A 15,661-nucleotide genomic window follows, 5' to 3' on the forward strand; every position below is an offset into this window, starting at 1 on the left:
CAGCGCCTGAGCACCGGCAGAGACCTCAGCCCCAGCAGCCAAGGCCGAGCACAGGGGCACCAGTGCCAGGGGGAGCCTCCCAGCCAGGGGCTCACCTCCAGGGGGGCTCTGGTGCACAGACCCCGTGGTCAGCATGGGCATGGCCGCCAGCACAGCCCCTGCCCCCCCGCGCCGGGGGGGAGCAGCTCTGCCCCCCCTGCCCTCGGCCACGGCTCCTGCGGCGCCCAGGCAAGGAGCTTCTGGTCCCGCTGCAGCCCCGGTGCCCTCCCGCCTCCCCCTGCCCCATGCCTTTGGCGGTCCTCCTCGGCCAGGGTCAAGTCTCCAGGATCACACCAACATCGAGCAGCACGGACTTGCCTCACAGTTTGGTAATTGCACATAATGGGGCCACTCAGTGAGCCCCACACGGGGGAAAAGGGAACAAGACAGTCAAGTAAACTCAATGGAGCAATCCCTCGCCATCGGTCCCAGCATGAGTCCAGAGAGAGGAGCGCAGCTCCCCACGGCCTAGGAGACCATGTACTGGGTGATGGCTTGCAACGCGTACAGCAGCTCTGCCTGCATCCGGGCTTCCAGGATGAGCAAGTTCACGTGGACCTGCAGGACAAGCAAAAGCAGTTGAGGTCACTGCAGTGGAGCAGGCAATGGGGCATGCAGGGGGCAGACAATGCAGCAGAGGAAGCAATGGGGCATGCAGGGGGCAGACGATGCAGCAGAGCAAGCAATGGGGCATGCAGGGGGCAGACAGCGCAGCAGACAGGCAGTGGGGCAGGCAGGATGCAGACAGCACAGCGGGGCAGGCAAGCACCCATGGGGGTTAGGGAGGCTTTGGCACAGGACAAAATTCCCCCACGCGTCCCAGCACTTCCCCCCGGGCTCCTCCTGGCCCCGCAGGCTGTGGCTGCCTCCCGGCACCCACAGTGCCCAGCACCCACCACTGCGCCAAGAGCTGCCGGAGGCTGTCTCTGGTGGGACCATGGCCCTGGAGCCCGTGCACTGTGGGCGGCCTCGGGCTGTGCTAACCCCAACTCCTCAGTTTCCATCCCCCCTCCACCCGCCTGCTTTGGGGTCCCAAACGCCTCCCATCCAGCCCCGAGCACGTCGGCCTGCAGGCGCTGCCCGTCCCACCTTCTCACTGTGCTTGAACTGCCTCCAGAACCTGTCAAACATTTCTGAGTTTGTCTTCTCCGGGTAGCAGGTGACAGTTTTAATGTAAACCTTGAGCGCTCGCTCCAGGAGCTGGTTCACTTCTGCATAGTCGTAGTCATCGTACCTGCAGGGAGCACAGGGGGACTCGCGCCGGCACCACGGCACTCTGCAGCGCCTCCCCTGTGCTCTGCCGGGGCAGGGGCACACGGCAGCGCTCACCAGGTACTGCAGTCCCAACCCTGAAGGAAGCGCCCTGGCCGAAACCCAGCACCTCTCCCCTGCCTGTTCACCCCGGGAGGCAGTTCCCCTCTGCTGCCTTCCCCAGCCCATCTGCAAGACAAGCCAAGTGCCCGACCCTCCTCCCTCCTGCCTGAGCTCTGTCACCATGAGGCTGCTTTCCCTACCTAATGCCAAACATGCAGTGGATGTAGTTCCAGATGCCTCGCTTGAAGACCGAGGGTTCGCAGCCTTGCCGCTTGGCCATGGTGCTGCTCTGCAGACCATCCACCATACGAAACTTCTCATCCAGGAGATGCCCGATGTCAGAGTAGAGGCGGTTGACCAGTGAGAAGCCATGGTCTTCCCAGGAGTAATCCTGTTGAGCACAGCAAGAGCCTTTTACTACTGGAAATAGGCTCCTGGGGTCTGTTTCCAGGAACGAGGGGCTGCAGACCTCAGGATGCAGCAGAATTCAGTAAGTTTGCTCTGGGCCTGCTTTGCCACAAAACACAGCTTCCCTCATCAGGCAGGTTCTGAACCCGGTGAAATGCAAAGGGATCAGCAGTCCTGGGGGACAGGAGCCCCTGGTCCCCTCCCTCTGCCCAGGGCTCACGGGGCCAGGCCCCTCTCGGAGCTGAGCTTCCCTGCACAGACATGGTACCAAAGCAGCTGTGCCAGATGTGTGCTGGGCAGGCACCCTGCGGCCGCGGGGAGGATGGGAGAGGCGGGAAGAGCAGGAACCTCACCTGGACTCTGAATACCTGCGTCTGATCCTCATCACGTCGGGCAAAGTCCTGGTACCCGAAGTCGGGGTCCTGCATGTAGCACGCGAGGTTGGCAGCACCGGTGAGTGCCCCGTCGGCATCTGCGAGAGGGGAGAGCCCCACGGATGGGGCAGCCTGATGCTCAGCCCTGCTGCTCCTCCCACCCTGCACACCCACCTCCACTCATGCCTCTCACCTTCCTCTCGGTCCTGCTGCAGTAGCCTGGCCTCCTCCCTGCCCTCTGTCTCCACGTGGATCCGCTGCATGCGTTCCCGGAGGGAATCCAGCTCCATGCAGGAGTCCAGGGACTGCACAGACACAGGCTTGGGGTGAGGGCAGCAGCCCCGGCCGCAGCCCTGGCCCCCATGCACCCACCTCAAGGGCTCACCCGCTTGCGGTTGATGCGCAGCAGCTCCTGGCTGCAGCTGTTGCCAGTGGTGGCTTCACAGAAGCACTGGTTCCCGGGGGACAAAGGCTTCAGCACGGCCCGGCCCCCAGGCCCCTCGTCCTGCTCACAGCCACAGCCGAACACGAAGCTGGCGAGTGCGTGGCAGTGGGCCAGGAGGACAACAGCGTGCACCAGCTCTGCCAGCGACCAGCTCCACTCGCTGATCTTCAGCAGCTTCTGCAGGACACAGACAGACCAGCCATGGGACACAGGCAGGGTGCCGGCCCCCCGGGGGATGCTACTGCCCCTGCCACTGCCCTCTCCCTGTCTGACAGCCCCTCTGCCAATACCTCGATGTGCTCCTTGGTGATGAGCCATGGCCGGTGCGCCAGGATCTTGTTGATCTCATTGAGGTTGCGGAGTTTTGGGGGGATGAAGTCGAGGCCACGCAGCCACTGGGGATCTCCCCCCGCGCGCAGGAACTGCAGCACGTGCAGGTTCACCAGGTACCGGCACTGGTGCCGGGCAGCTGCCTGCAGGAGCAGCACGTCACCAGGGCCGCACGGCAGGACCAGCACCCTGCGACCCCGCACCCACCTGCCCCAGCCCTGGCCCACCCTGACTGCAGAGCAGCCTGGGAGCACCGGCTCGCTGGTGAAGGGGAGCAGGGTGCCCCCCGTGTCCCTGGGCAGCCCGGCAGCACTCACCATGATGGCGATGTAGTGCCGGCAGTCAAAGGGCAGCGGCCCGTCCATGTGCATCAGGTAGTGCTGCGTCTTGAGGAAGCTGTCAAGGTACTGCGGGTGGTAGCCCATCTGCTGGGTCACCGCCTCCAGCCGCCCCCAGCTCGCCAGCACCTTCACGAAAAGGAGCTGGGGCCGCTCGGGATCGCTGCCGGACATCTTCACTACCTGTGGGGAACACTTCCCTGAGCCCTCCCGAGGCAGCCGCGCACCCCAGCCGGGCCCAGGCTCTGCGAGGGGCTGGGATTCCCTCTCCTGGCTTGGTACTCCCAGAAGGACACCGTGGGGTCAGAGGGCCGGGGGAGCTGGGCACTGCCGGGCACAGTCACTGCTAGCAGCAGGCTGCAAGAAACACGGGGTGGTCCCTGCCTGGAGAGCACTGGGCAAACCAGGACTGATGTTTTCTTGCAGGCTGAGGCAAAGGCAAGGTCTCCTAGGATGGAGCATCCCATCACCCTTCCCATCAGCACCAAGCTCTCGGGCCCCTGCCCTGGAGAGCCAAGGGGGAAGTGATGTCTTGACACCCATCATACGGTCAGGAGCACACTGGGGGGTTCAGAGGTGTCCCCATGCCCTGCACTCCCCAGGCAGCTCCTGCAGCACACGAGACCCGGCCACCAGTGCAAACACAGGTGGGAACGTGGCAAGGGGCGCCCATCCATGGCCCCAGCACCACAGAGAACGTGGCCGGAGCAGAGAGCAGGGATGTGCAGCCGGGCAGCCCCACGGCTGTGCTCCAACCTCCCACCCAACAGCTGCTCTGCGCCTGCAGCCTGGCCACAAACCCTGTGACAAAGCCACCACTCCTGAGCCTGGGCAGCACCCTCGGGTGCAGTGGCTGCTCCTCCCCTCCCAGGCTCAAACCCAAATCTCTCCAGGGAGCCACCGGCCCCACTGACACCGCTGTCACCTTCCTTCCACCCACCCAAAGGCAACCACAGCACTGCAGCAGCAAACCAGGAGCACTGCTGGAGACCAGTGCCTGCTCCACTGTGACCTCGGGCTGTCCCTGCCCGGCAGAGCACGGAGCGGTTGCAGGAACAACCTCCAGCTGTCTTCTACCATCCTGCAATTCTGAGGAACACACCAGTGCTCGGAATCAAAAGATTTACTTGACGCCATCTGGAGCTTTCTCTTTGCTCCCTCTGGCCAAACAGGGCCAAAAGAGCACCCAAAACTCAAATTAGAATGGTGAGGGGTGAAGAACACCGGCTTCTCTGTCCCACAGGAGGAGGTGCAAACCAGAGGACACCTATGGAAGTCCCCCTGCTCAGGGGAACGCGCAGGACATTGGTGGAACGTCATGGACATGAGGTGAAATGTCCCTGAGGACACCTACGGACTACAGCCACCGGTCTTCTCCTGGTGGGCAGAGGTGGAGGAGCAAGGGGCCCTTCTGCTCTCCCCGGAGAACGTCATCTCCAGCAAGGAGCCATGCCACCAGCCCATAGCTCCAGCTCTCCTTGCTCTTTGTCCAGGTGATGATGGAGTCAGGGACCAGGCAGACGTGGCTTAGAAGGGGAGGATGAAGGAAGCCGCAGGGCAGCCTCCACCTCGGCTGGGCTCTCCTGCCTGCTCCATACGGCAACGGCTCAGCCCGGTGGCCCCTGGCACTGCCACCTGCACTGCCCCCAGGGCCACCTTCTTCAGCCTCTCCAGCTGTAACCCTCCTCCTCCTCCTCCTCGTGCCTGCGCGCTGAGCGCATCCCTCACCCCCCTCGGGTCCTTTCCGTGCCCAAGAGCCGTGACCCCCCCAGGCACCCCCGGGCTGACAACCGGTGGGCGGCACCGTGCGTGCGGACGGGGCAGGAGGCCCTGAGCCCGGAGCGAGCACGGGCAGCGCCGGAAGCCGCGGGAGAGGGGCCGGGGCTCCGCCTGTCCCCCGCCCGCCACCCCCGGGGCTCCGTTCGCCCGCGAGGCGACACCGCTGGGACCGGTGGCTCCTCCGGTGATGCTCGCTGAGGACGCGGCCGCAGCGGGCACCCCTCGCCCGCCCCGGTTCTCGAGGGGGCCGGGAAAGCTGCTAATGCCGGCGGTGGGGGGTCCCTACGGAGGGGCTGCCGGCCGGTAACTGGGGCCCCATTGTGCGAGCGGCGGCGGCAGCGCCCCCGGTGCGCGGCGCGAGCAGTGCAGGCGGAGAGAGAAAAACAAGTTTGATTGGCAGTGATGGAGGCACGGCGCCTCCCGCATCCCGCACAAAGGGGACGGGGACGGCGCTGCCGCGCCGGTACCGGCACCGGGCCGCCGGCCACCGCATCGAGAGAGCGCGACCCCGCCGACCCCGCGTAACACCGCCGGGGGACCGGAATGCCCTGGCCTGCTAGTGCTGCGCCGGGCCAGGCCGGTGGCGGCGAGCAGAGCCCAGCCTGGTGCTCCGGTAAGGGCTCCGGTGGCGGCGGGGCGGGTCCTACCTGCCCCGGCAGCCGCTGGCACCGGCTTCCTCGGGGGTGCTCCACGCTCTGTGGACACACGATCATCGTGAGCCCGCGCCGCGCCGGTGACCGGCACCGGTCCCCACCGCCGGTAGCACTGACCGGGCTCCGCGGTAGCCCCAGCCGCGGGGGGCGTAGCAGCTGCCGCGCCTCCGCCAATCACCGCCGAGAGGAGGCGGGGCCTCCGCCACAATCCCACCAATCGGCGGCAAGGGGGCGGAAGCCGGCGAACCACGTGGGCAGGCACGGAAAGTTACCTGTCCGTCAAGCGCGGAGGACACGCCCAGCCGCGCTGCAGCTGCTCGCCGCTGGGGGGCGCTACGGCACCGCGAGAGGAAGTGAGTCCCCGTGTCCCCCCTACCCGTGTCCCCCCGTACCCGTGTTCCCCCCGTACCCGTGTCCCCCCGTACCCGTGTCCCCTTACTCTCATGCCCCCCTTCCCTCATATCCCTGAGTCCCGGTGTGACCCCACTCCTGTGTCCCCCCATCCCCATAGACCCCTGTCCCTGTGTCCCCATGTCTGTGGGCACTGCACCCCACAGACCACCCAGTGCACCCCATAGAGGAGCTGACAGGAGGATGGAGCCAGGAGGGGCTGGGCTCTGCTCCCAAGGAACAAGGGATGGGACAAGAGGAACCGGCCTCAAGCTGCACCAGGGCAGGTTTAGATGGAGCTGAGGACCAATTCCTGCCCCAGAGGGTGCTCAGGCATTGGAACAGGCTGCCCAGGGCAGGGCTGCAGGCACTGGTCCTGCGAGTGTTCACACAGCGTGGAGGCAAAGCCTCAGTGCCATGGGTTAGGGGTGGCCTTGGCAGTGCTGGGGTAAGGGTTGGACTGGAGGAGCTGAAAGGGCTTTTCCAGCATGGTTGACTTTATGAAATAGCACACGCATGGTGCTGTGCACTGCGCACTGAGCACCGTGCAGGACACACACTACACCGTGCGGTGCTGCTGGTGCTCACCCCACACCCTGCAGCTGTGGGGTCACTGGGGCTGTGGCAGGGAGCAGGGCTGGGGGTCCCAGGATTTGGGTGTGAGCAGGTAGCAAGGGCCACGGAGCAGCAGGGTTCAGACTGCAGGGTGCAGTCATGCAGGGCGCAGGGTGCAGCGGTGCATCACACCCCCATGTAGCTGTTCTTGTAGGGGCTGTGCTTGGAGGGGGGGGTGGGCCCAGGCACCGCAGACGGGGGGTGGTTGCTGCCCTCCCAAAGGGGCTCATAGCTGTTGTTGGGGGGCAGCTCGCTCACGTAGCAGATGTTCTCACTGTAGTTGGGCTTGAAGCTCTCCACGACATCTTTGGGGACTCCAGCCCATTCCTGCAGGGAGCAGAGTGGGATGAGAAGAGCCCTTCCCAGCGGGGCAGGGATGAGCCCGGGGCAGGGCTGCCTGCAGATGTCTTACCTGGAAGTTGCCATTGTGGGTGATGAAGAGCTCATCGAAGTTCTTGCTGGGGTTGGGGATCCGGGGCATGAGGATGACCCACACCCTGCGCGGGACAGACGTGTTGGAGAAGAGCCCCAGCGATGCTGCCTCTCATCAGCCCCCCGTCCCCCCCTCACCTTTCCATGCGCACCAGCAGGATGACCAGGACCAGCAAGATCAGGCAGGAGGCAATGGGGACTAAGACTGTGTGGATCCAGAACCAGTGTAGCTGCTCCTCTGCTGCGCCTGGAAAGAGCCGCGGTGACATGGGCCCACACTGGTGCACCACCATGGCAGTAGGGTGGGCACGATAGTGGCCCTTGCCTGCCAATCCCAACCATCCCCCAGCCCACCCTGTCCCACTGCAGCATTCAGGGCCTACCCTTGCTGGTGGAGTTGCTGCCCCAGACCACAGGGACACTCCATTCGCTCCAAAGCTGGGTGCTGCCACAGTAGCTGTTGATCTTGCTGCGCACATAGAAGGTGTAGTACTTCTCATGGTCCATGCTGGGAAAGGAGAACATGTCTCCATTCACCAGGTGCTCCTGCAGGGAGATGTGGGCCGTGTGTTGAGGGCCAGCACTGCTGTGGTGCATGGCTGGTCCCCAGGCACAGTGGTTGTGTCCCGGGGGCTCTCACCGTCCAGCTGGTGTCCTTGTTGCTCTTGTACTTAACAGCGTGCTCCAGGCACTGCGCTTTGGGGTATGAGGAGCTCCAGGTCAGCTGCAGCTGGTTGTTGCTCACATTGTGGATGGTCAGGTTCACGGGTGCCTCTGGTTTCACTGTAGGGCACAGGGGATGCCCAGTGAGTGCCGTTCCCCATGCCCCAGTGGCCCAAACGCCAATTGGGACATAATGGGGCATTCCTGGGGACCCACAGCCCAGCTTCTGGCCCCTGCAGCAGCCCCACAGAGGACAGTGTGTGCCCCCCACCACTCCATACCCAGGTCCTGCAGCTCCATGCTCTTGCTGAGTATCTTCATGGTCCTGCTGCCGAGAGTGGCGTTGAGGAGAACATGGAAAGGCTGGAACTGGATGATCTCGTCCTGACTGAAGCGGCAGCCAACGCTGATGCCATGGTCCTGCAGGTAGTGCTTGCACTCCACCACAGGGGATGCTTTCCCGTACCTGTGCCACAAGAGGTTACCAGAGCTCCCCAAGACCCTGCATGCGCCCAGCCCTCCCCAGCACCCCTCTCGCCAGCACTTTCCACCCCTCTTGCTCTGGGGACAGAGCGTCCCCCACTCTGGGCTTGGGGAAGAGGAGCAGGTTGTTGCTGGGACCAGCAACGCTGGCAGGAGACCCCTATGTGGGGACCCACTGCTGGACACCCTGCTATGGGGCTGGCCGAGGGGCAGTGGCACCTACCAGTAGTAGAGGGAGTAGTTGGCTGTGAGTGTCTCTCTGCTCCCCCATGTGCAGGTCATGTACTCCTCGTTGAAGAGGACACACTCCACCCCTGCAAGGGACAGGCACTGCTGGGCACTGCGCTGGTGAGTGGCCGTGCCAGGGGTGCGCTGGGCAGGCATGGCACGGGCCAGGATGCGCTGCACATCCCCTTGGCTTTCCTCCACGTGAGCCAAGCCAGCCTGGTTCTTCCCAGCCCACGGTGCCGGTCCCCCACCATCCCTGTCACACAGGCTGTGCTGGTGATGCCGCGCATCCTGCTCCAGAGGAGCGCTGGCCAAGCAGCTCTCCCTGCAGCATCCCTGCTGTTGGCTCCTCTGCTTGGATGTGCTGTTTCACCCCGATGTTTTCATCCACTCCCTTCATCTGCAGTTCACAGCCCCTGGCACTGTGGGACAGGACGGAAATCCCTCCCTGCCAACCCATTTGATTGCCCCATCAAAACCAGGGGCATTTTCCAGGGTTTGTGCCTGATGTCTCCATCTTGGCTAAATTCTTCTCGCTGTCACCCTTTTGGATGCTCACAGGTGCCCACGTGTCCTCGTGTCTGGTGAATGGGGCCGTGCTCCCCACTGCAGCCCCTCCACCACAGACCCTGGCGGTTCAGCCTCCATAGGAAGCACTGCTGAGTGCCAGAGGCTGAGCAGCTGCCCCAGGCACGACACCATCTCCTCTGCCCCCTCCTTCCACCACGCTGTGCCAGCCCTGGGCCTGACACACAACCAGAAGCCACATCCTGGGCTGGCTGGGGGCTGCGGGGCCCCCGCTGCAGTGCTGGTCCGGCAGCAATGGCACAGCTCACTGCAGAATGAGCAACTGCAATGGACTGGGGCACTCACAGAGCCCTTGCAAGCATCACAGCAGCTGCTGGTGGCTGCGAGCCACCCTGGGGGCTCCCCGAAGATGGTATTTCCCCCCAGAACCCAGGCAATGGGACACGTGCTCCGTTCTGTGAGGTCCAACCCACCAGCCAGCACCGCGGGGCTAGGAGGAAGCCAGAGCTGTTGGGTTGTAATGTTAACGTGATGGAGCAAACATTGGGTTGTAATGTTAACGTGATGGAGCAAACAGGCTTTGCTCTCTGGCTGTTTCTGCATCTGGAGATGGAGGGCAGCTTCCTGGCAGGCCGGGAGGTGCAGGGATACGGGGGGGCTGCAGCTCCATGGGAAGCTGCTGTTTTACTGACACGTGCCAAGAAGTGGACTTCTCATTAGGAAACAGTGGCTGGGGTGAGGGTGCTGGCGGGAAGAGGAGCCACTGTCCCCAGCCCCCATCTCCTTCCTGAGCATGGCCCCACTGACAAGAGCGGGATGAAAAGGGCGGCTGGCACAGATCCACCGTCTGATGCATGGGGCTGATAGACCTGCACATCAATGTCCTGCTCCTGCCCCTTGTCCCGGCCTGCCACAGGGGACCCCATGGCCAGTGTCCCTCCTGTAGCACTGACAGGGCCAGCACCATCAGAGCCATAGGGCCGGGAGCTATGGGGCCAGTAGTGCCATAGGCCCCGGAGGCAGCCGGCAGCCGTGCTCTAGCACTGGGGAAGGAGCAAGGACTCCCAACAGGGCCCCCAAGCAGAGCGTGGCTCTTCTGGCAGTCCCACTCAAGGGGCCATAAGAGTGCTGGGGGTCCCAGGATGCAGTGGCGCAGTCACAGCATTCCCAGCTATTCCCAGGGGCTCGCTGGCCCACACAGCCCCACACCCCGTCCTCAGGGTCACCAGGGACCAACATCCCCCAGCCCCACCACCCATGTGGCAACCACAGCCTCCAGCCCTGTGCCGGGGCCCATGTGCCCCCTTACCTGGGGGGCTGCGGGCACCAGCAAGGTAGGGGCCCAGCCCAAAGAGGAGAAGAGAGGCAAGGAAGGTGCTGAGCGCTGCCATGGCGGGGTGAGCCGCAGGATGGGTGCGAGCAGCCTCAGCGCAGAGCCCACCACGCAGGGCTGCCGCTTCCGCAGCCAGGCCGCTTCCTGCCCCATGGCACCGCCCCACGGGTGACTCTTGTGGGAAACACGGCTCACTCCAACAGGGCCCGAGCGCCCATCACAGTGGGGCCTCGTGAGCCTTCCTGCCCAGGCCCCACAGCTCACCCTCTGCTCACCACTGGCCCATGCTGCTGTGTCCCCACGGCTCATCCCACGAGCTCTGGCCCCCACGAGCAGAGTCTGCGTGGAGATCGTGACCCACAGCCCGCCCGTGGGCATCCTGGGCTGGGCCCCCGGGACTGGGCAGCGCTGGCAGTCACTGCGGTGGAGCCGGGGTCAGGCACCAAGGCACTCGCAGGAGCAGCTGCAGGGGCAGGGGACAGTTACAGGCACTGTTGTGGGGCGCAGTGGTGGTGCCAGTGATGGGCAGTGACAGGGGAACGGTCACCAGCACAGCCACAGGGGTGTGCTCGGGGGCGTCGGTGGTGGTGTGGGGTGTCCGGGGCTATGGGGGGGTGTCCCGGGCTCTGGGGGGGTGTCCCGGGCTATGGGGGTATCCCGGGCTTTGGGGGCGTGTCCCGGGCTATGGGGGTGTCCCGGGCTATGGGGGGGTGTCCCGGGCTATGGGGGTGTCCCGGGCTATGGGGGGTGTCCCGGGCTATGGGGGGTGTCCCGGGCTATGGGGGTGTCCCGGGCTATCGGATGCTCCGGGCTTTGGGATCGGCGGGAGCAGAACGGCCATAGCCGAGTGATACCACGTGACCTCAGCCCAGCGCTTCGCCGGCGCAGCGCCCCTCGGATTCTTCGGCACTTTCCGCCTCCGCTCGGCGTAGGCTCGGGCCCTGCCCTGCGGCGCCCGGGACTTTTCGTCTTTCCTCGGCGCAGCTTCGGGTCGCTCCGCCTCCTCTCGGAGCGCTTGTGACAGCATCGCGGCACTCGGGCTTCTCCGGCAGTGCTCGGGAGTTCCCGGCACAGGGCGCAGGCGCGGGTAGCCCCCGCGGCCGTTGTTGTGGCCGCGCCGGCCCGGGATGGCGGCCTTCGGCGTCCTCAGCTACGAGCACCGCCCGCTGAAGCGCCCGCGTCTCGGCCCGCCGGACGTGTACCCACAGGACCCCAAGCAAAAGGAGGTGCGGGGGTCCCGGGGCGCGGGGCCGGGGTTCATGCCTGCAGCCCGCGACAGGGCTGGGGCTGGGTGAGGAGCCCCGCGGGCGTCCCTGCGGTGGTTGGGCGAAAGCGACCCGGGCCTGGCCCAGGGAGCCGGGGTTCCCGTGTCCCAGAGCTCGGCAGGGGCGCTGCCTGCCACCGGGGGCCTGGGGGAGGCCGGCATCCGCCGGGCCCGCGCCTCGCTTCGGCCCCGCGCTGGCCGAGCCGCCGTGGCCGTGGGGTGCGGAGCGGCCTCGGCGGGCCCTGCTGACCGCGCTTCCCTCGCAGGACGAGCTGACTGCGCTGAACGTCAAGCAAGGCTTCAACAACCAGCCGGCGGTCTCCGGGGACGAGCACGGCAGTGCCAAAAATGTCAACTTCAACCCGGCGAAGGTAAGCACCGGGCGGGCCGTGGGGGCTCGGCAGCGCCTGGTGCCTGTGCGGGTAGGCTGCTGGGTCCTGGACAGTGCTGGGGCTCGTTCCTTCCTGGTGTCCAGGCCCAGGAAACCCTTCCCTTCAGGCTGAGTATCTCAGGACCTAACTCTCCCTGTAGAGTCAAAGTTCTGCATTCTCTTGGAACTGTGTCCCACCTTTGAGAGAGTAGGTTCTTGTCTTGGTTTATGTTAAACCAGCATCCAGAGTTCCTTTATTCTTATATAGTTCTTATATTCCATAATTGAAGCAGAAGGCTAGGATACTGGAAATGAGAAACTTACTGGTTTGGTTACATTATGGCCATGGTAGAAGAGAAGTAAGATTTCTCGAAACCTCTGGCATTTTAAACATGGGCTTCAATTCCTTTTTGTAATTTGTAATTCTTAAATCAAGATGTTGACTTCCTGGCCTCCCTGACCAGAGGACTAGTGGTGACCTGGGATGTCAGGCATCAGTAAGCACAGTTTATTTGTTTGCCTTGGCTGACATCTGTCCACGAAGCCTTCTGTCTGGTTTGACAGGTGTTTATAGAGAACTGTGTCTGTCTCAACTTGAGTCCCTGCTTGGTCATTTTATGAGTTGTCTAGAAACATTCCTCTCTGCAAGTACAACAAAGGCGACTATGTGCTGGGGTTTTTTGTGTGTAGATACTGGGGAGACTGCTGGTAGGAATGATAAATGAGATCTTAAGCACACAGAATAGATCTCTGACCTATGAACCTGTAATTCATCTTTTTTTTTTTTTTTCCTTTCCCCCTTGTCCTCCCCAGATCAGCTCAAATTTTAGCAGTATTATCGCAGAAAAGCTGCGGTGCAATACATTGCCTGACACAGGAAGACGGAAACCTCAGGTGAATCAGAAGGATAACTTTTGGCTGGTGACAGCACGTTCCCAGAGTGCCATAAACAACTGGTTCACAGACCTGGCTGGAACTAAGCCCCTCACTCATCTCGCTAAGAAGGTATGTCACAGGAGAGGCTGCCTGGCAGGGCAGAGCGTTTAATCTCTGCTTGTTTCTGAAATGTTTCTATAGTAGAAGGCTTTTATTATTTGGAGATGTTTTTTCTCTCTTCATCTCGTGAAGCTTTCGGCTTGAAAAGAGTATCCAGGCTTTGTAGTGCACTGGCTTTGTCATCCCCACTCAGGGAACAGATTCCTTGTCTGTTGTTTGGAGGTTGTGCAAGTTTTTTGCTTGCATGATACGACTGATCTGTTTAAAGGTTTGGCTAGTTTTTCAGCCAACTGCCACAGTTGCCTCTGCTCTGTTGTTTGGATTAGGGCTATTCATATTGGGAGGGCTTGTCAAGTTCTCAAAAGCCAGTGACAATTACTGAGCATAATCAGCTGAGTGACTTCCCAGGCTTTGGTTGCAGTGACAAGTTTCTGGTTTTAAGTTGAGAAGTGTATGTGTACTATAGCTTGGTCTCAGCCTGGCCACAGCATTCCTGTGCCCTTGCACCCAGGGCTAGATAGTTCCCTGACAGCGCTGAACTCTGTAGAATACGAAAGAAGATAGAAGGGTCTTACTCTGCATTGTATGAGGCCTGATAGCAGGGGGAGCTGATTCTTTGTCAGGGTGGGCCTGTGAATAAGGAACTCAGGAATCAGGTATGTATTGAGTGAAAACATAACCTCCAGTTGTGAAACGGTAGCAGAAGTAGCTTAGAAGCTGGAGCTTGGTCCTCAGTGTTCTGGGGGGAAAATAATCAGATTTTCACAGAATCTGTCTCTTTATAAACGTAGTCCTTCCGTCTGTCTTTGCATGCTGGCTGTCAGTTTCCTGAGGTCACTCTGAAAGATCGAACGTTTTGAGGCCCTCCCCAGATTTCTGCAATGGGCTCCATCAGTTTTCATGGACTTAGACATGGAAGTAGTGACTCTGTAGCCAAGTAGTCTGTCTGTGTGTCTCTGAGGCGTCAGAATGGTTGGGAAGAATGTAAGAAACACAGCAAGTAAGTGATTGAAGCATTGGTAGTTCAGGTAGTGGGAGACTTGGAGCTAGCTCTCAAATGGACACATTCCCTGTGAATTTGTCTCATTCCTCTGTGAACATGGGCATACTTTTGCTCTCCATAATACTTGTGCAAGTGAGCCCCACGGCTGTGCTGTTTGTTGTGATGTGTTACTGCTTCCTGGTTTATAGATCTTCAGTGTGATGATTTCACTGGTATTCTCCCCAAATTGTATCTTGAGTTTTGAATCTCAGCTTTATGAATCCCTTCTAATTTAATACTCAAATTCCCTGTTTCTCACAAGCTTTTCATGATGTTACAAGACTTTTATAATCACTATGAAGAGTTCTGTTTTCAGTCTGTGGAGTAGATACTGTGCATTTCTGACTCAGTTCTTAGTCTGTATCTTTTGTAGTTTTTTATATCACCTCTGGAGGATACCCTCAAAGCTGTTTCAGGATTCGGGGTGTGAATTTACAGTAATGTAATTGTGTTTTCTGTTTTCTTTCAGTTTGTTTTGTTTCTGTTTATACTGAAATGTGGATCTGGTACTTTCTGACCAGAGGTGAATTTTTGCAGTGTTTTGAGATGCAGAGCAACACAGTACCTTTTCCACAGCTTGCAGCACCTGCAGTGTGTGTAGTTGCTTTGAAATAGTTCCTGTCTCTGTTCCTGGTTGCAGTTCTTCTCAATTCTGTTACAGGTGCCAATCTTTAGCAAAAAGGAAGAGGTCTTTGGTTATTTGGCAAAATACACTGTTCCAGTAATGCGAGCAGCTTGGCTCATCAAAATGACTTGTGCTTATTATGCTGCTATCACTGAAACCAAGGTGAAAAAGCGTCATGTCATTGATCCCTTCATTGGTAAGCACTGGTTTTGTCCATCCTAAATGTTTTCTTCTCAGCCTGCTGTGGACTAGTAAGAGGTGCCCTGGGATTCCACATATGCTTGTTTCCTGCTGATAAGTCCTAGTGCTCTGACATGAAGAATTAAAACAACAGGGCCCACCTGTGAAAGTACACTGTTGAACAATAAGCCTTAGCAGCCACAAATACTTCCTGAAAGCCTACCTCTTCATTCTCCCCATTAAATTCTGCTGTGTCTTTCTACTGTACAATCTGTTGTTGTTTTTTTTTTTTACCTTACAAAGACTGTAAATGTTATAATTTAGCAATGACTGATCAGCTTCTTCTCAAGTGAGTAAGTACGTTTCCCACAGAATTCTGGTGTGTTACTCCCTGTTTGTGTTTCCAATTTGATTTAGCCTCACTGGATCCCATATCTAACGTCTTTTGCATCCCAACCTCCCCCAGGTTACATGGTCTAGGAGAGCTCCCCTGGCTGTTTTCTGGTTTCTTAGAATCCCAGACGGATTTGTGTTGGAAGGGACCTTAAAGCCCATCTGGTTCCACTTCCCTGTGTCTTTCCCACAGGCAAGGACCCCTGCCACTGGAGCAGCTTGCTCCAAGCCCCTGTGTCCAACCTGGCCTTGAGCACTGCCAGGGATGGGGCAGCCACAGCTTCTCTGGGCACCCTGTGCCAGCGCCTCAGCACCCTCACAGGGAAGAGCTTCTGCCTAAGAGCTCAGCTCAGTCTTCCCTCTGGCAGATTAAAGCCATTCCCCTTGTCCTGTCCCTGCAGGCCCTTGTCCCAAGCCCCTCTCCAGGTTTCCTGTAGCC

The 15,661-nt window shown here is 60.5% G+C and overlaps 3 protein-coding genes across 3 annotated transcripts in view; 1 reads left to right on the forward strand and 2 right to left on the reverse strand.

Moving 5' to 3' along the window:
* Positions 1-489: 489 nt before the first annotated feature.
* Positions 490-5,807, reverse strand: LOC133212190 (sestrin-3-like). Its single transcript, XM_061353298.1, has 9 exons — positions 5,675-5,807; positions 3,228-3,431; positions 2,871-3,053; positions 2,521-2,757; positions 2,329-2,440; positions 2,115-2,233; positions 1,554-1,744; positions 1,129-1,273; positions 490-597 (listed from the first exon to the last, which is right to left on the reverse strand). The coding sequence occupies exons 1-9, from the start codon at positions 5,738-5,740 to the stop codon at positions 508-510; spliced, it is 1,347 nt and encodes a 448-aa protein (XP_061209282.1). The 5' UTR covers positions 5,741-5,807; the 3' UTR covers positions 490-507.
* A 762-nt stretch (positions 5,808-6,569) lies between these two features.
* On the reverse strand, positions 6,570-10,619 carry IL2RG (interleukin 2 receptor subunit gamma). Its single transcript, XM_061353299.1, has 8 exons — positions 10,329-10,619; positions 8,487-8,577; positions 8,062-8,246; positions 7,758-7,900; positions 7,501-7,663; positions 7,256-7,364; positions 7,098-7,182; positions 6,570-7,012 (listed from the first exon to the last, which is right to left on the reverse strand). Exons 1-8 carry the CDS (start codon positions 10,408-10,410, stop codon positions 6,812-6,814), a joined length of 1,059 nt encoding a protein of 352 aa, XP_061209283.1. The 5' UTR covers positions 10,411-10,619; the 3' UTR covers positions 6,570-6,811.
* Positions 10,620-11,263: 644 nt separating this feature from the next.
* The window catches only part of MED12 (mediator complex subunit 12), a 36,428-nt gene continuing 32,030 nt past the window's right edge, over positions 11,264-15,661 (forward strand). The window contains exons 1-4 of the mRNA XM_061353301.1: positions 11,264-11,578; positions 11,883-11,987; positions 12,800-12,991; positions 14,686-14,845. Of these exons, the coding sequence (XP_061209285.1) occupies positions 11,480-11,578; positions 11,883-11,987; positions 12,800-12,991; positions 14,686-14,845 (556 nt within the window). The 5' untranslated portion in view covers positions 11,264-11,479. The remainder of the gene's footprint in view (positions 11,579-11,882; positions 11,988-12,799; positions 12,992-14,685; positions 14,846-15,661) is intronic.

Source organism: Neopsephotus bourkii, unplaced genomic scaffold (genome assembly GCF_033783945.1).
Source record: "Neopsephotus bourkii isolate Nb327-2 ecotype Australia unplaced genomic scaffold, CSIRO-AGI_Nbou_v1 NB_668, whole genome shotgun sequence".
Taxonomy (NCBI): Eukaryota; Metazoa; Chordata; class Aves; order Psittaciformes; family Psittacidae; genus Neopsephotus; species Neopsephotus bourkii.